Source organism: Anabas testudineus, chromosome 22 (genome assembly GCF_900324465.2).
Source record: "Anabas testudineus chromosome 22, fAnaTes1.2, whole genome shotgun sequence".
Classification (NCBI taxonomy): domain Eukaryota; kingdom Metazoa; phylum Chordata; class Actinopteri; order Anabantiformes; family Anabantidae; genus Anabas; species Anabas testudineus.
Window position 1 is genome coordinate 14,031,485 of NC_046630.1, and position 26,704 is coordinate 14,058,188.

At 39.1% G+C, this 26,704-nt stretch overlaps 1 protein-coding gene and 1 long non-coding RNA gene across 3 annotated transcripts in view; one reads left to right on the top strand and one right to left on the bottom strand.

The window, feature by feature from the left end:
• Positions 1-24,179, top strand: part of LOC113148304 (poly [ADP-ribose] polymerase tankyrase-1) — a 69,330-nt gene extending 45,151 nt beyond the window's left edge. The window contains exons 10-29 of one of the 2 annotated variants that reach the window (XM_026339961.1): positions 1,323-1,444; positions 1,548-1,639; positions 1,740-1,818; positions 2,687-2,858; positions 3,695-3,774; positions 6,608-6,753; positions 6,900-7,065; positions 10,149-10,368; positions 11,773-11,882; positions 12,564-12,752; positions 13,020-13,100; positions 13,285-13,471; positions 13,566-13,645; positions 15,328-15,448; positions 16,158-16,255; positions 16,915-16,989; positions 17,170-17,275; positions 19,276-19,462; positions 20,628-20,784; positions 20,964-24,179. In XM_026339961.1, coding sequence (XP_026195746.1) covers positions 1,323-1,444; positions 1,548-1,639; positions 1,740-1,818; positions 2,687-2,858; positions 3,695-3,774; positions 6,608-6,753; positions 6,900-7,065; positions 10,149-10,368; positions 11,773-11,882; positions 12,564-12,752; positions 13,020-13,100; positions 13,285-13,471; positions 13,566-13,645; positions 15,328-15,448; positions 16,158-16,255; positions 16,915-16,989; positions 17,170-17,275; positions 19,276-19,462; positions 20,628-20,784; positions 20,964-21,050 — 2,555 coding nt within the window. In that variant the 3' untranslated portion in view covers positions 21,051-24,179. The remainder of the gene's footprint in view (positions 1-1,322; positions 1,445-1,547; positions 1,640-1,739; positions 1,819-2,686; positions 2,859-3,694; positions 3,775-6,607; positions 6,754-6,899; positions 7,066-10,148; positions 10,369-11,772; positions 11,883-12,563; positions 12,753-13,019; positions 13,101-13,284; positions 13,472-13,565; positions 13,646-15,327; positions 15,449-16,157; positions 16,256-16,914; positions 16,990-17,169; positions 17,276-19,275; positions 19,463-20,627; positions 20,785-20,963) is intronic. The other variant, XM_026339962.1, reaches the window with a different exon arrangement.
• On the bottom strand, positions 22,481-26,257 carry LOC113148305. Its single transcript, XR_003297426.1, has 2 exons — positions 26,153-26,257; positions 22,481-25,208 (listed from the first exon to the last, which is right to left on the bottom strand). It is a non-coding gene; the product is annotated as an uncharacterized LOC113148305 (long non-coding RNA).
• Positions 26,258-26,704: the final 447 nt, after the last annotated feature.

The window sequence follows — 26,704 nt, forward strand, 5'->3', positions numbered from 1 at the left end:
TTGAACCTAAGTTGGTAGTGATTGGTTTAGAAGTGTAGGACTGCTACCAGTGCCACTCAAAGAAGCTACATAACAATGGCACATTCTCAGCATCGCAGTAAGTGCCTTGAGTAAATGATGTTGCCAGAAGCTGCCGCTTCTTTATTTTTTTTTTAGTCAGTGCCATTGTTGTTCTGGTACATTCTCTTCTCACCACAAATTTATAAATGAATGGTCAATTTATTTAGATTTTTTATATCGATGTTTATACTTAACTGTGGTATTTACTTAATGTTAGACTTGATGTTTTTATATCTTTGCCATTTGCTTTAACACTTGCACTTTAACATTTGAACTTTAGGTTTTATGTTAGAAACCCATAAACAAATAGTATCATTACAGTTTGAGGTCACTTAAATATCATCTTGTTGTAAGGAACCGATTGATCAGAAATACAGTGTATTTATTGCTGATGTTTTTGTTTGTTTGTTTGTTTGTTTTTTTAATGGACGCTCATTATCAGTAGAAATGCTGTGTTCTGTTTGCCAATGCAAGTTTGTCAATTGAAAAGGCTATTTGATCACTACAAAATGATGATAGCACAGCTGAAAACATGTTTGTAATAATGGAAAACAAGGAAATTTCTAATTGACTTGAAAAACTTCATCTTATAAATCAGACTGTAAATTTGTTATAAAGATGGGTGTAAAGATAGGACATTTGTAAAGAAAACACCAGGAGAGAGTGTTAATATCTTACTGATCTTTTTCCCCATTTATCACGTATTTTTGGAATATGATGTTGCTGTCACTATGTGTCTGAATGTCTGATTAGAAATCCATGAGTGCAGTTGCTCTGTCAGTAGATAGACTTCCACAGACTTTTTTTTTCTGTGCAGTCTGAAATGTTTCTGAAGCAAAATAGGTTGTTGTTTTTAATTTTCCATCCCCGGAGGAATAATCACTTGTTTCCGCTCCGACTCCAGCACACAGACTGTTGCATCATGTGTTATTAGCTCACTTCTGAAAACTTTGAAGTAATCGTTTTAAGGTTTGTGTATGCTGCAGGGATATTGCAATTGAAAGAATATATTGTGATCAGACAGGAAGCTCACAAATCCAGTTCTTGTCAGGTTTTTACAATCAATTTAAGAAGGATATGATTCAGTGATACATTTGCAGTGTTTGGGTTTGTAGGAAACCTGCAAACCTGCAGGGTTTTCTGACATATTGTGTGTGTGTGCATGCTTTTGTGTGTGTGTGTGTGTGTGTGTGTGTGTGTGTGTGTGTGTGTGTGTGTGTGTGTGTGTGTGTGTGTGTGTGTGTGTGTGTGTGTGTGTTCAGATGAGTTTAAGGGCCACTCACTGCTTCAGGCTGCCCGAGAAGCTGACATGGCTAAGGCTAAGAAGGCCCTGGCACTGGAGATCATCAACTTCAAACACCCTCACACACACGAGACTGCACTGGTAAGATAAACACGGTAGCACTGTAGTACATGTACATACATATCTACAATGGTACAGAGTTGCTAAGACAATATTTCTGTGCATGTGAATGTTTGTGTCTCAGCACTGTGCAGTAGCATCTCCTCACCCTAAGAGGAAACAGGTGACAGAGCTGCTGTTGAGGAAGGGTGCCAATGTCAATGAGAAAAATAAAGAGTGAGTAATGTTGCTGCACAAACACATTGTGAATGTAACAAGGAACATGAATAAACCCATATTCTGTTTCCCCGTTTGCCTTTTTCCTCCACTGCTGCAGCTTCATGACTCCCCTCCATGTGGCAGCTGAACGAGCTCATAACGACATCATGGAGGTGCTACAGAAACATGGTGCCAAGGTAGAGAACTGACATTTTTGGATGCTGTTAGCCATTTATCATCTCTTATGTCTTTTACATTTTCATTTTTATCATTGCCCAAAAATCTATTCCTGTGTTCTTCCAATACAATATAAGATGATATGAATATGAATATGATATACTGTATATCATACATCCCTCCAAAAAACCTGTTCATCTTCAAGACTAAATTGTATGGCTTCATAGGCTTTAAATGCATGTAATGCATGTAATTTAAATGCTGTAAATCTTTCTGCAGTCTGAAACATTGATGTTAAACATCAGGTCGTTTGTGTCAGACCCTTAGCATGAAAGAGTGAAGGTGTAGAGATGCCATTTTTGTCTCATATTCAGCAGTCTGATGGAGCGAAATTCACTGTGGAAGCAGCACTGGACTTTACACAGTGACATAATAAGACCCTTGGTTTTCAGTAAGAGAGGGTGACTCATCACATTATTATTGAAAAAAGGTGCTTTTACTGGCTTTTACTGTGCTGTGATGATTGATACTGATGCATGTAGGCACACATGCTATGTACATTTTGTGATGGAGGCAAAGCTAATTCTGTCTCAGATCTTTCCGCCCTGTAATCACAGGGTTTTCTCTTCCATTTCCAACATTATACCTGAGCTGTAGTGTACTTTGTTACCTACCAATATCTTGGTCATCACGAATGCTTTAGGGCAGTATTGAATTTTTATAGGTTGAATGCTTTTTGTAAAGTCTTAAACCTGCTGGATTAGCCCAAAACTGGCATTCCCATCTTAGTACTGTTTTCATGCAGTGCCTGTAAAAAGTACATAATTGTTACTGACCTGCTTTAAAGAATCATAGTAAATCCAAAGATGGTTGTGTTTATGTTTGCAGGTCAATGCCCTGGATACGTTGGGACAGACAGCGTTGCACCGTGCTGCACTGGCAGGCCACCTTCAGACCTGCAGGATGTTGCTAGGATACGGGGCTGACGCCTCGCTGGTGTCACTGCAGGGCTTCACTGCTGCTCAAATGGGAAATGAAGCCGTTCAGCAAATACTCAACGGTATGCCAACCTTTCTATGTGTCTGTGTGCGTGTGGCTAGGTGCAGAGGTGCTCACACTCGCTGGATACAGTGGGATTAACTGGGATTGTTTTGGGGTCAGTATTGATATTTTCCGACTGAGACTGTAGGTTCAGATATGTCAACAGTTTTCAAGGCAGCGTGAGTCACGGCGTCTGTTCAGAAGTAGAGATTCCACAGTCATGCAGTATTTACACGCAAACACATTTTGTGTTCATTCAGGGTTTTACTCCAGAATAATGGTCTGAGGTTGTACAGTATATGTCCTTCCTCAAGACAGACTTTTGTGCCCGCGCTGCTTGTAAAATTACTTTCAGTGCAGTGCAGTGCATTCAAGTAATGCAAAGCATTTATAAACACACTTAATGAATCATGAAATGAAAATGTGCAGAAATCTGCAAAATAGCAGATATAGTTGTTCAGTGTTTGAGTTTGCATTGTCTGGTTTAGATTAAAAAAAGAGCCAAAGTGGCCTAATGTGTTAGAAAAATGCTATACTTGTTTACTCCTGGTTTTACCACTATAGCTTTGTAGTCTTCAAGAGAAGGATGACTCATTCTCTCCTATCTGTGGAGTTGAAAATCAATTACTAGAAATGTCAGAAATCTGTCTATTTAATCAAATATTTTTAAAAGGGAACGTAGTTTAATAATTTCTTTGACATTTTCTGGTGCAGCATATTTCCTTTCCTCTTAAAGTTATCCAGAAACCAGAAATTGAAAAAACCATAGGACAAAACAATCTTTTCCCTTCACTTCATGTAATTCATGTCCATCCTGTGTTTCTCTATCGTTCCCCTGTCTGTGCTCGACTTCAGAGAACGTCCCAGTGAGAAACTCTGACGTGGACTACAGACTCCTGGAAGCTGCTAAAGCCGGAGACCTGGACACTGTCAAGGTAGTAAGTTTGTATATATCCAGTGAACAAGAAATATGCTTTGATAAATCACACTCTGCGCTCTAGGTCATTTTGGTAAAGATAATACAATAAGTCATAACCTCAATAAGGTTTAAAATAATGTGGAATCATAGCTAGAAAATGTGTAGAACATGCCTGCAGCTAAACTGACACTGACAGATATATTTATTTATTTATTTATGTGTAACATCTTGGCCTTGAATCTGTAACAAACTCTTTATTTAGTTGTTGGTTAGTTCACTAGTTCATAAATAAGTGAAGCAGTGATCCAGAACAGAAAATAGGTAGCCTAAAATCTTGAATGTAAATTTTACCGTAGCTCACTGAAAATTTTGTTTTTACACATTGTTTCCAGATATATTTCACACAATCTTCATTTTGAAATGAAAATGGAACAGACTCTCGCTGCTCTCATGTCCTGGTTGTAGGGATCTTTACTAAATGTCACTTGACTGTTGTGTGCTATGCTGTGTTCAGTTTTTTGTTTGGTATTGGGCTGTTGTCCACACTGATTTACTGTAGGTACAAATCTTAATTCTTGCCTATCTCAGAAGATTTCCTACCATAACACTGTAATTGTAGTCAGCTTATTGCACTGCCACAGTTAGCAGTTTGATTTGCACTAGGCCCACTCATGTTAAATATGTAGGCGCTCATGATGCATTGTAATATGCTTCGGATAGAATCACCCACCTTATGTCAAGACTTGGTAACATTCGAGTATTTCATGTCAAAGAAAAACTCTGTGTCTTTTCCCACTGAGACAGCCTGTAATGGGGTTATCTAGATGATGAAAGTCTGTCAGTGACTGAAGTGTTATGGTTTGACAGGTTGGCAGGGGGTCAGAACAGAAGTTTAGCTTTGGTCTGGCTTTCTGTCAGTCCTTTTTTACTTGACACCAGCTGAGCATATTGTAGCTTTAAGAATTATACTGATTTGATCTTAAGGAATTTACAGTTCAATATGTTACATAAATGTATTTAATTAAAATGTACATCACATGTGAAATAACAAAAAACATGCATGCATGCAAATTCTGCAGCCAATCGGGACCCTCCAGTCTGGATCAGTCTGGCCTTTTGCAAGAACGTTGTGGCATGTTCTACACAAGCTGCAGACAGCTGCAGGATCTCTCCTCTAGACAGCTACCAGTCTTTGTTAGAGTAGGTCAGTTATATTCATCTAGCAGTGCACAGAACTGGTGGTGGTTTGAACCTTATAGCCATTTTGTTTATCATTTTAGTTAACAGTGTATATTTATCCATAACCATATGAATAAATGGCGCCACATACCCATATTTTGGAGGCATTTGCACCTTTAGTTGATAGTAGTAGTAAGGTAGTAGACAGGAAACATGGGATAAGAGAGGTGGGTATAACATGCAGTAGACTTCCCCAGTCAGATTTGAACTGAGGGTGCTGTTGTTATGCTACCAAGACACTTCATAGAACCTAGCAGAGAGCAACAGGTTGCCGACCCCTTGCTATTTTGTGTGACACAACATTTCACAAACTTTAATCAAAACCAATAATATATATTTTCATTGTAGTCACAAGTCATATTCCACTCACCATTAGCTTTCATAAACAGTAGCGACACTGCATCTGTGGCTGTTGAAGCAAGGGATAATGGTTTCAGATTGAGGAATAACTCGACCAGCAGGATGTTTCATTTTGTTTCCTGTAGAATAGAATCCTAGAGTGCGATAGAAGAAAAATAAATTTCCTCATGTCCACTTTCAGCACTGAATGAAGGTGTAATTGGGTCTGAAATAACAGAAGGCAGACAAAGTTGCACTGTTATTTTCTGTGAACAACAGGGCAGCAAGTTTCTGCGTCAGCTCAACAATTGTACTTTTACTTTTTCTCAGCTCCAGTTAATAATTCAGTTTTTTGTTACTGCTGCTCCCTAAAACCCTTTTAGTTCCATATTTCATTTCACAGATACAGTATTTGATAATGTGACGTGTGGACAGAAGAACAGTGATATTCTCGGCTCTATTGTGTTTCTCTTTCTGGCTGTCTCAGTCACACTGTTTATCTAGTTTGATGTCGGAATAAAAGACAGTGCAGACTGAAACAGCAGATGTACAGAGTGTATCCCAACTGATACAGTAATATTAAACTGATTATTAATTACTTATTTCGTTAATGAAGATAGAAAAAAAAAATGTAATGTGTTAGTTAAAAAAATTGCTACATGCTCACAATGTCATTGCTAACACATTGCTGTTTCCTAGCTATAATGTTGGCATTGCATAGTTTTGAATATATATGGGATCATTCATCAAAGTATTGATCGGATAATGGACCTGTCGATCGCCAACAATTGAATTTGAGAGGAAAATGAAAATTTCATGGCAATCCATATTAAAGTTGTGTAGACATTTTAGTAAAAATCAAACTACGCTTCGCTCGGGACCAAAGTGGCAGATGAATCAATAGAGCTAGACGTCTTGTATGGCTACAAAACAGCATTAAAAATGGAGTTGGATAAGCCACAACGTGAATTCTTGTAGAAAAAACAAGAAAACATCATGAAAAAAGAGGGGTAACAGTGACACACTCCTAAATTCTGGTCTTATTTTTGAGATTATTCGTCACAACTGTAGTGGGATAATTATGTTATTGCACTTGATCACCTGAACTCTTAACATGTAGGAAATGTTGAACAGTCAAAATCATCCAGATTAAACATATGGGCAATATTGATGTATCTGCACCTGTTTGATCACTCAGCTGTTCAGGCTGAACACAGCTTTTGATTTTACCTTCTTTGTCTCACTCTCTCTCTCTCTCTCCCTCTCCACAGTCTCTGTGTACAGCTCAGAATGTGAACTGTAGAGATCTGGAGGGCCGACACTCCACTCCTCTTCACTTTGCTGCCGGTTACAACAGAGTGTCAGTGGTGGAGTACCTGCTGCACCACGGGGCTGATGTACATGCCAAGGACAAAGGGTGTGAGACCTAAGTTGTGTTTACATTTAGGGCAAACAAACAAACAAAGCGAACATTGGAAATTATATTACAAAACATTACAGACAGATGTCGATCTGAAAACAAATTCTGTGTCTCTGTGTATGATTGTTGTTTCCAATTTGCAGCGGTCTAGTTCCTCTCCATAACGCCTGTTCGTATGGTCACTACGAGGTGGCTGAGCTGCTGGTCAGACATGGAGCCTCAGTCAATGTGGCTGACCTGTGGAAGTTCACGCCTCTCCATGAAGCCGCCGCTAAGGGCAAATACGAGATTTGCAAACTGCTGCTCAAGGTTAGACCTACATGCCTCCTTTCCTAAAAGTAACTAACATTAGTAGATGGCTTGTAGTTGATTCCAAGAAAAAAATAAAAACACAATATCACCTTGAGACATTGTAAACTACGATTTTCACTGTTTTCTGATATTTCTGATAGGCAAAAAAAAAATTAATTAAGAAAACAGTCGAAACATTACCTGATAATGGGAATAATTATTGCTAGTGCACTTGTTTTGTTTCTGCTGTTTTAGTATGAACCTTAGTTAGAATCTATTCTCGCTTTCACTGCCTTGTACTCGCCAAAATATGGCATCTCATGCTCTCTGTGAGTTTTTTAATATTTGACCAATCACATCAGAAGTCTCAAAATATCTGTTGTGTAACTCCTGATTGCCACGTCTCTTTGAGTCTAAATGAGTCCTGTGAAATGTTGCAGTTTCACAGCTGAATGTGTTTTTGTTTTTCCAATCATAAACACCTCCAGACAAGGTTACATCACCGCTGTGTTGTTGCCATATGGAGCTGTATAAATTATTATTAGATCAGCGCTGTAAAATTCACACAGGGCGCACATGAACACACACAGCAAACACAACGCACACCAGCAGGGGAACTGTGTTTCTGCAATTAAATTTTAAAATACTTTTTCTGTTGTTGTCTAAATGGTTTGGAGCATTCTGCAGCAGATGCATTCAGTGAGATAAAACATTATTATGATAAAACTTTAAATACTTTTACTGCAAAGTGGGCTAGAACAGAAGAAGACGTATTGCTTGAACCATATAGCAGTGTATGAAACAAAGAAAAAAAAGAGATGCAATCAGGGACCTTGGTGTGAGATTGAGGAGGCAGTGGAAAAAAGAAAGTACTGCACGTAACAGTTCACAGTAGCAATCACTTTGAGAGTAAGTGCAATGGAGCGGTACTGGTGGTGACAAAATAAAGTGTGATGATGCAGCGAGGGTGTTGCATGGTGCAGTGGAGCTGCTGGCATGACAGCAAAGGTGGAGGGGAGAGGGTAGTGAAGGGAGCAGTGAGAAGGAAGGTGACTCTCCTCTGGGTTTCTCAGTCTGACTGTGCGTACAAGACTCTGCATCATTGTATAAAGAGATCTGAGGAACAAACATAAACAGTGGAGTGAAGTGCTGTGAAGAACGATGTGATGCTGGAAGTGCAAGACTCTGGATACAGCAACACCCTGTCAGGCTCCGAATGTATTCTCTGACGACTGGCTGTAATCTGCAAATGTGATCCTAATATTACAGTTGGCAAGTGCACAGCTGAATCTGAAGCATGAGACGACACAAAAGCCATGTGCAAAGAAGTTGTTTTTGTTTTTTGTTGTTCCCCTACAGTATATTTAGTAGCGATGTCAAGTCTATTAGATTTATCTATATCTTATTATCTGCCCATATGCAGTAACTTGTGTTAAATATGAATGAAACACATTCTTCAGTATCAGTGTGTGCTGCTTCATGTGCAGATAAATCGCTGTTCCTGCTCTCAAAACAGTCCTAGAGTTCAGAGTTGCAGTATTTCCCTCAGGCCACACTTTCACTCTTCTCATGGTTGGTTCAGATATTGCAACCAGACCTCTGGAGTCAGGGGTTACAAACACAGACAGATGATCGATTGTCCGAGATCGAGGAAAAGTTTGTGATTTTCTTTTCTTTTCTTTTTTCGTTTTTTTTATTTTTTTACTTTTTTTTTTACCCTGGTTTGAAAATTAAGCTTGTAATTGTGATTCTCGTGTACACATGGCAGCGTCCTCATTTCCCCTTCAAACACGCTGGTACACAGACACACACATGCAAACAAGTAACAGAGTGTTCCCGCACTCTGGTGTTAATCTGCAGTGGCCTCAGGATGCAACTGTTCTCTCGTTTTGAATAGGAGTTCAGCAGTCGGTTTTCCTTTTGTCTCCTGTTACTGTCAACTTTCTGTTGTCCCCTTTTTTTTGTGTTGGACTTGTGCTCAGAATAAAACTCTGCTGAACTTGCTCTTAGTCCTCTGATATTTCTCCAAGGAATATGTGAGATACATAAAATGCACATTAGCATTTTCTTTGTTAGGGAAGAATACTGTACTGTATAAGAATATAATGAATTTCTCTTCACTTCCAATCGAATCTGTCTTGTGAGCACTTTGCATGAAACACGTGAACTCGAATGTGACTCATGATCTCGACTGGATGTCTCGGTGTGCTATATCATCGTCTGGCAAGACACAAACTGCCAATCAGGCTTTGTGTTTAGCATTTCTGTTGATGGAACTGGAGTTTCTGTACTGGTGATTTGTTTGTTCAGTCATGGTGGCTTTGCCATAAATGGAAACTCTTTTGTGAAACAGACATTTATTTATATGTAAATGTGCCCAGATTTTTAATATTCATTTTTTTTTTCTGGATAGCAAATGAATTACAGTGACAATGTGATTACAGCAGCAGTAAGAAGATAATAGAAACTGAGAAGGGTAGGGCAAAAAAATCATAACATTGATAGGTAAAAAAAAAAAAACAGCTTTAAATAAGAGGAACAGCCATATAACAGACATTTTCAGGCCAGCAGTGGATACTCAGGGGGGTGATCCCACAACATCCAGTTTTAATGAGTGAATTTCAAAACATACTATGAAATGACAAGGTAAACCGTAACCTAGGAGACAGCTGAGTGACGAAAATGCCCCCCTCCTCTCTCCAGTCTCCAGGGTATGTGGTGTTTTCCACTTCACTGGATGTCCTGTCCTCACTCCTCTACTTCCTTTCGTCTCTCCCTCTCTTCTGCTCCCTGGTGAATTACCTTCATCCTCTTCTCGCTCGTCACTTGTCATCATCTTTTCTTCGTCTAACACTTCCACTGGTTTGCTAACGATAAAGGATTTTGAGGACTGATATATTTTAAATTCAAGTCAATAATAGGTAATGTTTTGGAATAAATTCATTATCTATATACATTAATTACCTGGTCATCTTTACATTTTAAAGACCAGCACCTTGAAAAACTTTTGTATTTTGATTGTAAACAGGCTTGATTATACTGTGCATTGACACACCATGGACAAGTCTTTAACATTTGTTCCTTTGGCCTCACCTCTCCAGCACGGAGCAGACCCCACGAAAAAGAACCGAGATGGGAACACTCCTTTGGACCTGGTGAAGGATGGGGACACAGACATTCAGGACCTGCTGAGGGGAGACGCCGCGCTGCTGGATGCTGCTAAGAAAGGCTGCCTGGCCCGGGTGCAGAAGTTATGTAGTCCCGACAACATTAACTGTCGAGATACGCAGGGACGCAACTCCACCCCGCTGCACCTTGCAGGTAGGGTACACGCAGAAACACGACACCCATATGAGTGAATGAGTTGCTGATTATGTAAAGCTGACTTTGCAGATCTGGTACAGTGAAGGAAAAAGCCAGAGGTTTATCGTTGGCTGACATTTGTAAGATTTAAGAGATGTTCAACATGGTGTGTTTGCTTTTGCCAACCACTCTGGCTGCTGGTATCAGTAAAAACCAACTTCCTGAGAACTTGGCTCAGTGCAGAAACAAATCTTGTCAGCAAAAACACTGTACAAAGGCATGTATTGACACCTTACCAATTACAGTTTTGATAATCATTAGGAATGATTATCTAATAAAGAACTACTGTACTTTATATGTTAATAAAATGATGAAATTTTAATGTCTCAGTGTCACTACCAGGGTTTCCCTCAAATAAACTGAAACATTAACCTGAATAAAAATTAAAAAAAGATTTTAAAAAATTTACTGAATTAAAATGAAAACACACAGGGTATAACAGAGAATAGCTAGTAAAAAAAAAAAAAAGCTCAAGAGAAATTGAACAAGCCCCTGGTAACGTAATGCATACTGGGAGCATCCAGGATGTCAGTCTGCATTAGAGCTCTTGCAGCTACACTAGTAGCTATAAATAATGACCTTGGATGTCACGTAAACTTCCTGCAATTTTAAAATCCTGACACAGAGATAATGTGAGTGCTCACAGGTGCACCATATATATCGTGTATTTAATTAGAATATGTAATCAAGATAAGATCAGCTTCAGAGATAACAAGAGAAACACCATCTACTATAGCATCTACCAGGCATAAACACACACACACACACACACAGATCTGTATCAGAATTCACAAGTACTGTAAACTCAAATCAGAAAACAGAAGAAATACAAAAATCTCGTTTTTCACATGAAAAAGTTTGCCAGCAGCTTGCTTAAGGCTAAAGCATGGTGTCGTAATCTTTAAAGAACTCTCCCCAGCGCAGATGTTGTTGGGATTATTTTCAGTTTTTTCCTGCAGTGTCTGCATTCTTTTTCGATTTGCTTTTGTCTTCTTACATGCATATTAAGACGTTAAATGAAGTATGCCTTAATGAGACGGCATTTTCCAGCTTGACTGTCTCCTTTAAAGTAAAGAAACTGCTGAAAAACACCTAAGAGCGCGTGCAATTTGTTTCATAGATCTGACCACTTAGACACACACCCACACACCCTCTGTCTTGATGTGCCTGCTTGTAATAGGAAAAGATGATTATATGCTTTCACGCTGCGGCAGATGTAGGCTGACATGTCTCTCTTTTTCTTTTGTTACTTCTCTCTGACTACCTTACCACCTTTTTGTTCCTCTTCTTTTACTCTGTTTTATATCTTGTATTCATCTTTTTTTGTCCTTCTGTGATTTCCATACAACCCAATCCATCTAGCTGGCTATAACAACTTGGAGGTAGCAGAGTATCTGTTGGAACATGGAGCCGACGTGAACGCGCAGGACAAAGGAGGGCTCATACCTTTACACAATGCTGCTTCATATGGGGTAAGACGTGCACACACTCACTCTCTGTGACGTTCAGATATAACGATCTGATTTTTGTCAAATCTGTCTCTTTAATGATGACACTATTTGAGTTTACACTCAATTAATCTCTTTATTCTCTTATAATTAATACCACACCTACTTTCAAGTCCAAGTATGTACATTTTTCTCTCATTTGGAGTCCTTGGTTGCCTCAGGCTCACACATTGCTTATAGATAGCATTCTGCTACTGAAAGAGTCATGAAACACATGTCTGAATAAAAATTTGATGACCTCTGTGTTTTGTACACACGCACACTGGAGCATCTCCCACCATTCTACAGAAACAAGTTACATTGTGTTCGACGCTAAAACAAGCGTTGGAGACAGTGACATAAAAGAGCAGAGAAACAAGGAAAGGAAGAACCAGTGGGAAAACAATGACAACGCCGTTAATAATTTACATAAGTTGTGTTGCGGAAAATCAAACATTACATTTTTTCTGATCTCGATCTGATTCTCCACACTTCACACATTTGGTCATGTTAAATGATTTTGTTGCTCGTCTCTCTTTCCTCTTCTCACCACCCCCTCTTCTCTCCACTGCTTTCATCTTCTGTCTTATTTTCATCTCGGGGTCCGTCATCACCGCCTCTTCACTCTTCCTCTTCTTCACCTCTAACTCCCTCGCCTCTGTCTAGCACGTGGACATAGCTGCCCTGCTTATCAAGTACAACACGTGCGTCAACGCCACAGACAAGTGGGCATTTACTCCCCTCCATGAAGCAGCCCAGAAGGGGCGGACTCAGCTTTGCGCTCTGCTATTGGCGCATGGAGCTGATCCCACTATGAAGAACCAGGAGGGACAGACACCGCTGGATTTGGCAACAGTAAATTTTCTCATTTGTTAATATTAGAAGCTTCACATTTGTTTTGAGTTATGTAATTAACTGAAGAAGGTTTTCTAATAGCGTCCTTAGTTTCACTGGAGTTTAGAAAGTAACATATTACTGCTGTCCACAGAAAGAAAGAAAATCTCTTAATGTGTGAGATAGAAATAATATATAAAAAAGTTTTAAAAGGAATAATTGAACCAACCAGTAATTAAACAGCGCATTTGCCTACATCTTGTCATTCTGTTCATGTCTTTGTTGCAGGCTGACGACATCAGAGCATTGTTGATTGATGCTATGCCGCCAGACGCCCTGCCAAGCTGTCTAAAACCACAGGCCACGGTGGTAGGTGTTCTTGCACATGAAGCAGCTGTGACAGAGTTTTAAGCTTGAACCATTATAGACAGTTGTCAGTTGAAGGTTAAAAGCTCAAGTGTAGCTGCTGTCTTAGTTGTCTAGATTTAAAAAAAAGTTATTTCAGTCATTGGCCTTTCCTTTTAAAACCATATTTTCTCTCTATCATACTCAGGTGAGTGCAACTGTGGTGAGCACAGGTGCCACAGCGGGTGTCGTCATCTCCCCCTCTCCATCTCCATCCTGCCTGTCTGCCGCCAGCAGCATTGACAACCTGTCTACGCCCCTTGGTGACATCACTGTAGCTGGGGCCACTGGAACTGCAGATGGCGCGTCAGGGTCCGAAAGGAAGGAAGGAGAGAGTATGTACAGACACAATGTGTCCTAAATAGCATTTGATTTTTTAATCAGGTTGTTGCTTCTGAACACCCTGCTGACATCATTGTGTCTCTGCAGCTCTGCTCGACATGACCATCAACCAGTTCTTAAAGAGTGTGGGTCTGGAACACCTCAGAGACATCTTTCAGCGGGAACAGGTACACCACACACAGTTTTTAATCTTACAGGGAAAGGTGTGGGGAATGAATGTTTGGAGAGAGGCAAATACATTTTAGATTTTAACAACATAAACGTGTTCAATACATGCTATGGCTGTTTTTCTTTTGTAACCGTTAATTTGAACACATAATTAAAACAAAATGAGGTGTACGGAAATAGATGTTATGTAGACTAGACAGAGAGTGAGGACGAGGAAGGACAAAAAGAAAGAGAATGCTAAAGAGAAAGATGGAGAAAACAGGCAGGCAGACAGAAAAAGACAGATGGGGTGAGAGAGACATAAACAGAAATTGAAAGGTGACAGCTGGTGAAAGTCTAAGCATAGAAGGCAATATGGGAGTAATAAGGAGTGTGTGTGTGTGTCTTACATGTATTCTCAGTCCCTGTAAGGGGAAATTAATAAACCTTCATTAATATTCTAATGAAGAGAGAAAAGAGTACATTTATATTTCACAACATTAACAAGAACTCAGATTTGTAACAATGAAACATATGCAGATTTTTCCATTTGTTTTTTAGTAGAAAGCTAAACGTTTACTCTTGATGTGTCCCTTTCGTAGACTGTGCTCTAGCAGTAGATGCTAGTGCTACATCAAAGTTGATGTTAAAAAGCACTTTTAGCTGTACTGATTAATAACTCATTAACTTTCTGCTGTGCGAATCCCTTTCCATCTGTAAAGTCTCTGCTGACGTTGTTTTAGAAGAGTACTGGTAACAAAGTCAACTCATAGTGTGAGTGAGCACGGTGCAAAATATTGCAAACAATTGTCCCATATTACTGTCAAGATTTAGCCCTTTAATGCAGAAAACATTACCATCATTCTTGAAGATTGTAAGGAGCTAGTATTTGTTTTGGATTGCTCTGATGCTGCTTTTGAGTACTGAGATGTAAAATGATGATTGCGGCTTGAAGCTTCAGCTAGCGGTAAGAACCAGATTGATGTGATTTTTTATTAGCTTTAGGTGATTACATCAGACTGGGTGTGGCGTCAACTCCTTTTCTTTGTAAGAGAGATCAGAAGGATTCTGCAGAATCGAAAAGCTGGTGTTTTCATCAGTTTTGTCTGATTTCTACAACAAAAGAGGAGTTTGTGTATGAACTTCTCAATTGCAGTTGCTTGTACCCATCTCTCGGTGAATTCCCAGCAGAGTTATTTAGGCTGATGATGATTTACACCTGTAGCAATGATCACAGCAACACGGCGAAAAGGTTACTCCTTGAAAGCTGCATTATCTCTGCTTCCAGCGTGAATCTCATCTCTGCTCTATCCAAATGGCAAACTTCACTGTCATCAATTTGCATATCAACAGCTTCATTACTTCATCCATTTATTGACGTTCTCTCTGTGCAGCATCTCTTATGAATATTTGTCAGACCTGTTGTCTCTGCTGTATGCCTTATAGCACTCAACTTATTATTGATGAGTGGCAATTATGATGATTGGTTAGTGTAACCTGCTGTTAATACTACTAAAGTGAAATGCATTGTTGCAGAGTTCTGCAGTTTACACTACATTAAAACATTATCTTTAGTAGATTTAGTCGATAGATGTACTCTAACTAGAGTACTTATTGCACATTATGATTAGAAAGTTGTATTATTTTGACAGCAGACAACCATAATAAGGATTGATGTGACCTGTTTATTGCTTCTGGGCAGATTTCGCTGGATGTGCTGGCAGACATGGGTCATGAGGAGCTGAAAGAGATCGGCATCAACGCCTATGGTCACAGACACAAACTCATCAAGGGAATCGAGAGGCTGCTGGGAGGCCAGCAAGGTCAGAACACTATACTATATGCAGACGCATAAAGGGCATACAGATCCTGCCTAGGAGAAACCATTAAAAGTAAATAGCAGAATGTCAGCATGCTCCAATAGAGATTTACCTTATGTATTTAATCTTAAAATAAACATCACTGGACATGTTAAAACTGTCAAGCAGTGTATCCTGATAACATAAAAGATGTAAGAATTCAGAACATCTGCTATTTTACGCCTATTGAATCATACATTTTTTGGCCTGTGTCCTCTGAACACCACTACATTAAATGAAAACACTTCAATTGTGAGAAAAATCTGTAATTCAAGGGGTCTGACAAAACTGTGGCATTAGCATTCAGGAATTACAGATGTTTTCACTCTCAGTGAGGTCCAAAGAGTTGTATATGCAAGTGAATGAGGCCATCATTACACTGAAAAACAATATCAGCCCATCAGAGAAAAATCACAAACATTGGGAGTGGCCAGTGCAACAGTTTAAGAACAATATTAAAAAGAACAAATTAAATGGCAAGTTTAGCAGCAGCAAAAGGCCTGGAAGACCACAGATAAACTAAAGTGAATGACCACAAAAATCTGTCTCTGCTGAAGAAAACATCCAGTCAAGTCATATAATCATATAATGCAAATGTACAGAAACATGACTGCTGTGTGTCTGTTATTTGATTCTTACTGTTCTGACTGACATTCGGCCTGTGAATCTGTAGGTGCAAACCCATACCTGACGTTCCACTGCTCCAGCCAGGGCACCATGCTGATTGACCTGGCACCGGATGACAAAGAGTTCCAGTCTGTGGAGGAGGAAGTATGTAAACATACTTTTACACTCTGACACACGTACGCAACATAACAGACCATACACATTTAGACACCTACACATTCATCATGACAGTAAGAAGTAACTGCATTTGCCTATGCACCTCAGAACTTTTGTGTTATGGACATCATTTTCGGCAAGATAAAACGGCGAAAGAAAGCCAGTTCACCTACATGTCACAGTAACTAATTCTTAAGTGCTTCCATCAATTTCCAAGTCCAGATGCAGCACTTCTTTATCTCTGCTGATGCTGCACTTTTGCAGCTGTATTGTTCTAAATTTCCCCACAGGCCTCACTGAGGTCTCTGCTCTGAACGAGCTGTACTTCATCACTGCTAAGTGGCACTCGGGATACATATTTTTGTGCACAAGTCAGTAATGGCTGAAATGAAACATACAGTACTCTTTAGTGAATTAAGAAGAAAAGACATTTCAGACTAGTTTAAATTGTTAATTGCGGTGGTCGTGGGATGTCACTTGCTCATAAATGGCATTGCCGTCCAGAGAGCTGCACAAATCGCACTTTGTGATGAAAATATATGGAAACTGCATTTCATTAGCATTTTTTATCCCACACATTTCCCCCTTCAACTTTTAAAAGCTTTGCATTTGTAATTTTGATTTCCTCCTGTTTATTTCCTCCTCAGCTACAGAGCACTATCAGAGAACACCGCGATGGAGGCAACGCAGGCGGAGTCTTCAGCCGGTACAACATCCTTAAGGTGGGTATTCAAAATACTAAAGCATTTTCTCTTCTGGTGGCTACAAATAAGCTATGTGGACATTATTTTATTACAAAGTCAGCTGTGAATGTGGCGTCTTGACTTTTGCAAATAAATGTTATTTCTTAAGCCACAGGACGAGTGACACATCTTTCTGTCCCTTCCTCTCTCTGACTGCAGATTCAGAAGGTGGTGAATAAAAAGCTGCGAGAGCGATATGCACACAGACAAAAGGAAATTGCAGACGAGAATCACAACCACCACAACGAGCGCATGCTCTTTCACGGTAAATGAATACACTTAAAAAATCCGTAACACAACACAACATGGTGGGATCCTTGTAGAGATTCAACATTTTTTGGACCTGATCCAGAAACAGACCTTCCCCAGTCCAGTGATTTCATTTTCATTCATTTATGAGAAGCATATCTGATGCTGCTGATACTATGCTATAAAGAGAAAAGACCAGTATCAGCATGATGTGCCAGTAATTGTTTTGACCTGGGGCCTTTATTACGAAGCAAGGTTAGTAGCTTATCCAGCTATCTTTGAAATGTATTATAATTAGAGTTACTGTAATTCTGTAGGTGTTAAATCTCTAACAAACTACGAGGTTATCTTTAAATAACTGCATAATGGTAACCACTTTAAGTAGAAGGTTATTTTATTTCTGACATGCTCTGATTTGCTTTATTAAACCTATTCAATCACTGCTGCTCAGACAGGAAATTGTGTTTTTATTAGAACAATTGTTCATACAGTGATTTTAAAAAGGCTATTTCCAATAATTACAAATGAACATATCAGTGACAATAAACTTTAAGAGTAACTATTCCCTCCTCTTTGTTCTCCTGTCTGTTCTGGCAGCACAGACGGGTTTTTATGTGCATTCAGAAATTCTGAATAGTTTCTACATCAGACATTCTCAATTAGCCCACTACAATAACAACTCTGCACTATTTATGGTCTTTATTATTTTTAATAATAATATTCTCAATATATATCGAGTTTCTCTACAGCTTCTTAATCTATTCTAGTTGTGTGATCACATTATTTACAGTTCACCCAGTGAAGTATCATTTTGCTTATAACTTTTCTTTCTAAACGGTCATTGTTTTATCTTATATCAGTCATAGTTCTGGACTTCACAGAACCAGCTTTGTGATACTAGCTCCAGGGGTGTAGGGAACACTAATAATAATTTTGATTTCCTAGGAAGCAATGTACAATCATAGAAAATGGTTACAGAAATGTAAGACTTATTTATAGAAATGAGCTATTTTCACCCCTTGTACCAGCAGTAAAACAGTCTGTGGCAATAATATCTGAATTTAATTTAAAAAGCAAATTGTCCTTTTTTAGCACAGGTCTTTCACAGACTCAGTCTTTCTTCTGCAGTTATTGTGATGAAACCCATGATCCCAGCTGAGAATGATTATGTTCACAAAACTCAAAGGACTTGCAGTAAAAGTGTATATTTACCTACTGAAGAGGACATTTGTGCAGGATGACAGCTATAGTCAACAGTTTACTAGTGGAGACAGCATGTTGTCATAAAGCTACCTTTAATTTCTCTAGCCTTGTAACTATTTTGGTTTTGATGTTGCATCTTGATCACATCTCCCCTGGAGCTTCAGTCACTTCCTCTTAGTTGACACAGTGAAATGCAGCTTGGGCTTTTGCTTCAAGGCTTCAAGGTTCAGCCCTTCACATGCTCCAAGATCAACTGGCTTTGTACGGCGCTGTTTTCGTTTTTGCAGACTGGCCGTAAGCTTGAACGAATCTCATTAATTTTTCTTGTGCCCTCTCAACCATAAAGCTCAGTATGGACACAACCCTCAGGACTGCAGCTGAGTTGTTTCTTTAAAATTTTAAACATGCTAGACTAGAAAGTCCCAGAAAGTTGTTTTGTTTCTCTGATGGTTGAAACGGTGCGTCAGGCTTAAACAATCATACTGTGTTCAAAGTGTCTTAGATCATGGATTTCCCAGAATAATACTTAGTCAAACAGTGGAAAGCTCTGCCTCGTCTACATTCTTTATACTTTTTGTGCTCTGTGATTCACAGCCAGGAGAACGGAGCTGGAAGGTGTAGACATTACATCAGACACACTGTTTTTATGCCAGATAGGAGCCACTTTTTAGGGCATCTCCACTGACTGGACAGTCAGAAAAGGATAATGAGACATGTCCATACAGTGCCCCCACACTGGAGGTCTGCCAGCAGACTCGTGTGTGTTCTAGCAGGTGAATTCAACATTTTCTTACTAAAAATGTCTCATGCCAGGTTCTCCATTCATCAATGCCATCATCCATAAGGGCTTTGACGAGCGTCATGCCTACATCGGAGGTATGTTTGGTGCCGGCATCTATTTTGCTGAGAACTCTTCCAAAAGCAACCAGTACGTGTATGGGATTGGTGGAGGCACGGGATGTCCCACCCACAAAGACCGCTCCTGCTACGTGTGCCACAGGTAAGAAGACTTAGTGGTTTCGATTAGACGTATTTTTGGGCTTGTTGGCCGTGGCCATTTCTTTTGTTTTTTTTTTTTTTTGTTTTGAGAAATGTAGGCAAATTTATTGAAACACCAGGGGCCTTATGCACAACAAAACATGCTAATCTCTTCTTTACACATAAACTGGCATACATGAATACAGAATGTGCATTGAAAAGTGTGCATCTCACCAAACCCGAAAGTATTGGAACAATGAAGCCAAATCTTTTATTTTTGGTGTGGATTGAAAACATTTGGGTTTGACATTAAAAGATGGAGGGGACTGTATATATACAGTTTTCTAAAGTCAACAAATAAAATTATCAGAAGGAGGTTAAATAATCCTGCATTAAGTGTCTTGTCAATATGCCTTATCATCTTAAATGTACATTTTAATCAAATGCACATTTAATGTCATTTTTAATAACTGGTAGATTTTGACTCTTTATTTTGAGCCCTTGTTTCCCCGTCAGTGATCTTTTAATGTAATCATTACTTTGAACTAGTCACTTTGTAGGGTCTATTTCAACATGAACACTATAAATCAATAATTGATCATCTTCAGATGTTTAATTTTCTAATGATGGTGCCATGGTGGTTTACAGTAAGGTGACATGCTGTTGTGTTGTAAAACTTGGCAGCACAGTCAGTAAAACTGCTTCGTTTTTGCCATCTGTTCTTCACAGTGATAAGTCTACTGATAGACAAAAAGTGCTACTATCTCTTTGCCAGATGTTTAAGGGCATTTGTACCTTCATTCATTCACAGAACCAGCTATATATGTGCCTTAAAACGTGACAAAAGCTCAGACTTAAACCCTATAGAACATGTGTGGACAGACCTGATCATAATAATAGTCTTCATATGTAATCTGACAGAGCATCTGCAAGGACGAGTGTTATAGTCCAGATGTGCAAACCCAGGTGTACTAAATTAAAAAATCCAAATATATTTATAAATAACATTTAGGTTTTTGAAATTTAATATATTTGTAAAAGTACGTGTAGCGTAGTGGGATAAAGCTGGTCATGGTATCATGGTCAAATTCAATCTAACTACAACAAGAAAGGGGATGATCTAAATACTGTCTGTGTGCCCTCTTACCATTGACAGTGTGAGCCTTTGTGTGTGCTTGTTTTTGCAGGCAGATGCTATTCTGCAGAGTGACACTGGGTAAGTCGTTTCTTCAGTTCAGTGCCATGAAGATGGCCCATGCCCCTCCTGGACACCACTCTGTTATAGGACGACCCAGTGTCAATGGACTGGCGTATGCAGAGTACGTCATCTACAGAGGGGAGCAGGTCGGTACAAGCTGTCTGGTCACGTCTGTAAAAAATCTACTGTTACACTGGTGTATTAAATAAATCAGTTGCAACCATTGTCATTATCATTTAATCTGTCGTATAGTTTTAGAACAACAGTCCAGGAAAATAAATTACTCAAAGTACACTGAAAGTAAATCTAACATTCTGTTTCACAGGCTTACCCAGAGTACTTGATCACCTATCAGATCGTGAAGCCAGAGAGTCTGGCCACACCTGCTGCCACCGCTGAGCAGAAGTCCTAAAACATATTCACAGCTGGAGAAGAGAAAGGCCAAAATGCAGTGGACTAGAACTCCTCTGTATGAGGAGTAGAGCTGAACTAGAAGGCCTTTCAAACATCACACCCAAACTTAAAGTCTCCCGGGCTGTACTTGTGGTGGCACATCGACCATGCAGGAGTCAGACGAACTTTAGAAACAGATGTGGCCATGCCTGAACAGAAGAAAAGGAGAAAGAAGAAGTAGTGTCTTTTGAATGTTGGGGTATGATACATGCACAGTCCAAAGCAGCAGACGGCAAAAATCTATAAGGACATTTGGAGTAAATTATGGAGTCTCATTTCCCAGGAGTAAATTCAAATGTTATCAATATTTGTGGAAGCATGCCAGGAAACATTTATGTATAACAGATCGGTCCAGAGCAAAACAAACATCCCTGATTTTGCACCTTTGCACTGCTCGTGTATTCTACCCCCCTGTTTTTAAAGGTGTTGTTTGATTTTGCATCCTCTTGGCATTTTATATCACAGCTTGTCACATTTGCACAGGCAAGGCTCATGAAAACAAGACACAGTTCTGTTCCCTCATGTCTTTTCTAAAGTAAACAAAGAGGAAACATTGAAATGTGAGAGTACTGTGGACAAATACCCAGAAGTCACAAAGCAGAAAACTCTAATCAGTCAGGAGACCTCAGTCCACTGCTCTTACTACTTTCCACAACACTTGCCACCATCTTCCTCAGCCACCAGTCACATCAAATCATTTTATGTCAGAATGCAGCAGAAGCAGCAAATATACTGTCAGTACAGTGAAGAAAAACATGGACGTCACTTCTCTTTAGGAGATTTTTAGCAGGGCTGATTTGTGACACGCCAGGAGCAACCACAGTAGCTGAATGTAAAGCCACGACAACCATCAGTCAAACAGACAGAAACTACCCTAAACATACTGCTACCTGAGCCTTAAGTTCCTTTTAAATGAAAAGTTATTTTTTTTTATTTACCAACAAGCCATGCATAGGACTAAATTAAACAGACTTCATTTCAGAAAGGTTTTCCAGGTCACTGAGTCAGTGTCTAAAGAAACTGCATCTTTTAGGTCACGTACTTTGACCAAACTGTCAAATATAGTGGTTGCTGTTTGTTTTAACCCAGTTCAAAGTGGAACAGTCCAAACTCAGTGTTACAGAACCAGGAGTAGTACAAGGGACCAGACTTGATACTGTTATATGTACATACAAACACTGAATGCAAACTTGACTCCCACTTTTTTCAGTCACAGGTGATCTTGGCAACTCAAATCACAACAAAGTAGGACACTTGTTTACAATCACTGCAAGAAATCATTTGGGGATAAACAATGACTTCACAGTTTGACTGGGAAAAAGTCGGGGTGGGGTGGGGGGGTTGTGTGTGTGTTTTTGGTGAATCTTTAATTTGTGATTACTCCTAATCTTTTTTTTTTTTTTTTTTACTGCAGCTTTTTCACACTTCTTTGCTGTTACACCACTGCGTCACTCATCTTTACATGTTGTCTCTCAAATGGACCGAGATTTGTATTCACCAGTTAGTTTTTACTGTGACTGCTGCCTTTTCTCCCCGTCCTCCTCTTGTACCTTTTGATGCCCCCTAGTGGTGCAACAGAAGATCTGTGGGCGTGTAGTACTGAGTTTAAGAGTACATGTATACTGTATGAGCATTAGACATTACACATTAGAAACTATTTATGAGTCTTTTCAGAAGCATTCCCTGTGCTTTTTCCCCTGTTCCTTTTATCACAATTTGTTTCTGGAGTCTTCTTGATTCTGCTGATTTCACACTCTTTAAGGCTGCAAAAATATATTTATATAACAAGAAATCTGCAGGTTGACTGAGGATAATGTGTTGTGTAGATGGAACATTTAGCGAGGCATTACACAGCAGCAAAAGGGAGATGGCTGCTTTATATCTGCTTGTCAAACGATATTTAGAGTTCAGTTGAGGTTGCCGTGATCACAAAACAAACGTCAGCCTGCAGAGCGATAAAGCTACAGTGATGTTTCACTTTTTTTAAATCCTGACTTTGTTTGTTACAGTGTCCAACTCAGATTTCAGCCGATTTGCATTTTCAAGGAAAAGTGAAGATGACGTTGGTCTGAGCCTCTATGTCAAGCTGTGAAGTTTTTACACCAGTTTTCTCATCTTTTTCAGGTCATGAATATGACGGCAATATTTATATTTAATCCAGAAAGTGATACATTTGTGTAGCTGCACATTTCAATTTAATTGTGAGTAAATTAAATGATATTAAAAATAAATGAATTAAAAGTTTAAAATATAATGAATACCACAGATTTAAAATTGTGGCATAAAGACATGAGGAAAAACTAAATAAGCTTGGAATTAAAGTCTAGTGGCTAGTTGTTTTGGAGGGAAATTAAAGAGTCGCAGCACAGTCTGCAGCGATTGGCCACTTAGTGTCGATGTTGTGCTGGACAGGCATCAATTTAATGCTGACCATGACCACAGCTGTGAGAACACGCAGTCCATCGCAGTTACCCCACCGGGGGGCTGGTCAGTGAATGACTGTGCAAGAGGCTTTTTATTTATTTATTTTTATTTTTTGAAACATGCCATTTCACAACACATTTGCATCATCACGGTCAGTCTCTGCGTTACAACAGAGGTTTTCGAGGGTGTGGCAGCGTCCATGTTGACTTGCACAGAGCAGGTGAAGTTTATGTTGCTGGCCTCATTAAGGTCTACAGCACCATATGATTTATTAGCAGAGAGCCGAGGCCTTTGTTTTTGAATGATACTGTAAATAAACTAACTCCAGATGGGCCTTTTATGGATTATTTTATGTTTGTTTTTTCTGAAAGAGTTTTCAAAGACATTTTTATGTGATGACTCTTCGAATTGTGTTGTAGCTGGCCTGTCTCAACTTCTCTGTCTGAAGAGCCCGTCAGCCGTCTTGTTGTAAATGGTTTGGAGAGTAACAATTCTCGTCTCACCTTCTGGTCTGCCTTCTGCCAAGAGCCACTGAATTAACACTTACATTAACACTTTTCCTCCTCAGATAGGTTTGACCTCCTGTTGTACAGAGCTGCTGATCAGCTAACGTGGAAACTCCTCACACTCAGAAGAAAATCCTTAATAAAAGAACTTAACGTGTCTTCTTCTTTCACTGGAAGCTTAGTAAGTCGTTATTTATCTCCACTGAAACACACACAAACAGTATAAGTTAAAGGTTTGGACACCTTCAGTGGTTCTTCCTTGTCTATTAATTTCTTCATTTTAGATTAATACTACAACTATGAAATGTGATGTAATTTTTCATCTGTCTCCCTTGCCAAATAGTCTGGAGGTGTGTTTTTTGCTGAAAAACAGATGATAGTCCTTTTAAACACAAACCACATAGGATGGCAAGTCGCTGTTTAATGTACTGGTTAAGTTTTATTCTAAATTCCTAATTAAATACCGATCAGCAACCACCCAACACTATCACTCCACCAAGCTTCCATGCTCGTATGTACAGTAGGCAATGAAAATGGAAACATTTTTCTGAAACTTATTTCTAATAATTAGGCTCTTTGATCCTGAAAAATGTACATTTAAGAGTTTCAGGTCAACATGTGCAACCTATAGACTTCTGTTGAATTAACAAGTCACAAATACAGTGCATCCACAAGGTATTTCACAGAACTTAACTTTTACCACATTTTGTAATGTTACAGCCTTATTCCAAAATATATTAAATTCATTATAATCATCATCAAAAGTCTAGAAACAATACCTCATAATGACGACATGACAACTGTTTTAAATGTTTGCAAAATTTGTTAAAATATATATATATTAAAAAACAAACACACGTACAGAAGTATTCACAGCCTTTGCTCAGTACTTTGTTGAAGAAACTTTAGCACCAATGTCAGCCTTAAGTCTTTAAGTATGATCCTACGACGTTGACACACCTATTTTTGGCCAGTTTCTCCTATTGTTCTTCGCAGTACCTCTCAAGCTCCATCAGGTTGGATGGGGAGCGTCGCTGCACAGACATTTTCAGTTCTCCAGAGGTGTTCAGTTGGGTTCCAGAGTTGTCCTGTAGTCACTCCTTTGTTATCTGGCTTAGCATTGTTGTCCTGTTGGAAGTCCAGAGCGCTCTGGAACAGGTTTTCATCAAGGAAGTCTCTGTGAGTTCCTGCATTCATACACATATATTAACACAAATATTAATTAAAAAAAAGTCTAATAAAAATATGAAACATCTGACAGAACATCTAAACACAGAGGCAGCAAACTTAAATGAAAATTAATATTAGTGTCATCCTCAAAACCTTTGACCACAGCTGTTGACAGGTGTATGTCTTTCCAAATCATGTCCAATCAGCTGAATTTCCCACAGGAGGACTCCAAACAAGTTGTAGAAACATCTCAAGGATGATCAGCGTGAGTCATGGTCAAAGGCTGTGAATACTTAAATACATGTAATTTATTTAATACATTTTCAAAGATTTCAAAAGAAACTTCTTACATGTTTGAGGACAATAATACATTTTATCCATTTTGGAATAAGGCTGTAACATTACAAGATTTGGAAAATGTCGAGTGCTGTAAATACTGTCTGGAAACACTGTAGATCCTTCCTTATTTTAAAAAGCCAATGTGTAAGTCAAATAAATCAACAAAGCTGAGATGAGATAATCTTGGGCTGTAGGAGACACAGTAATCAGCATATTAATAATAATGATGAATGAAGTTAAATAAGAAAAACCTCTTCCCTCTCTCTCTGAACTGTTCACAAACAAGACCTACAATTGGCCAAATGTGCACTTTGGTCGTTTTTCCCCTTTATAATTTTCTTCCCTTAATTTACAACCTGCTCTGATTCATTGACTTTCATGTATCGGGTTGAACAGATTCATCAACAGCTTTAAACTTTTAGTGCCAAGTGTTGATCCAGAACGCCAAGAAGGTTCAACACGTCCGGTTTCCTTTACAGCTCAGTTGATTTCCCGTTTTTGCAGTAAATGACCACGGGAGTGGAATCATTCAAACCCAGTTGAACCCTGGTGAAGTATAACATCACAAAAAGCACCAGGCGGCAGCGTTCGTAGCCAGGTGACTACATGACATGTAACTCACCTGGTCTGAAGCTGGAGTCCAGACTCCATTTCTTATGTCAGTAACTAACAGTCCACCATTTTCAGGTGAAACCAAACTCCAGCTGATTGGCGACACCGACCGCACCTGAACTGTTCACTCACCTGTATTCAGCAAAGATTGACTTCACCTGTGAGCAGCTCTAGCAGCTGTTGCCCTCCAGAGGGCGATGTTATTCTCCACAGCGCTCCATAAAGCAGGCTGTGTGTCAGGGTAGACGCACAGCTAGAACAATCTCAAACCTCAAAAACCCAACTAACTAATATTTATTTATTAATAAATAATAGTGGTGTTATGAGGTATTTGTTCTTTCAGTAATTTGAATTTACTGAAATCTGATCTGGTATCAATAGATCTAGAATTTAGGGTTCTACCTGATCTTCAAATGAATAAATAAATAAATAAATATAGCACAGATGCCTTTAAATGACCCAAATGTGGACTTTGGATGATCTGTGGATGTTTACATCTGTAAACTGAGTAGCAGGTGCTTGTGGTGACTTACATTTCTTTTATCATTGAGCACCACTGGAT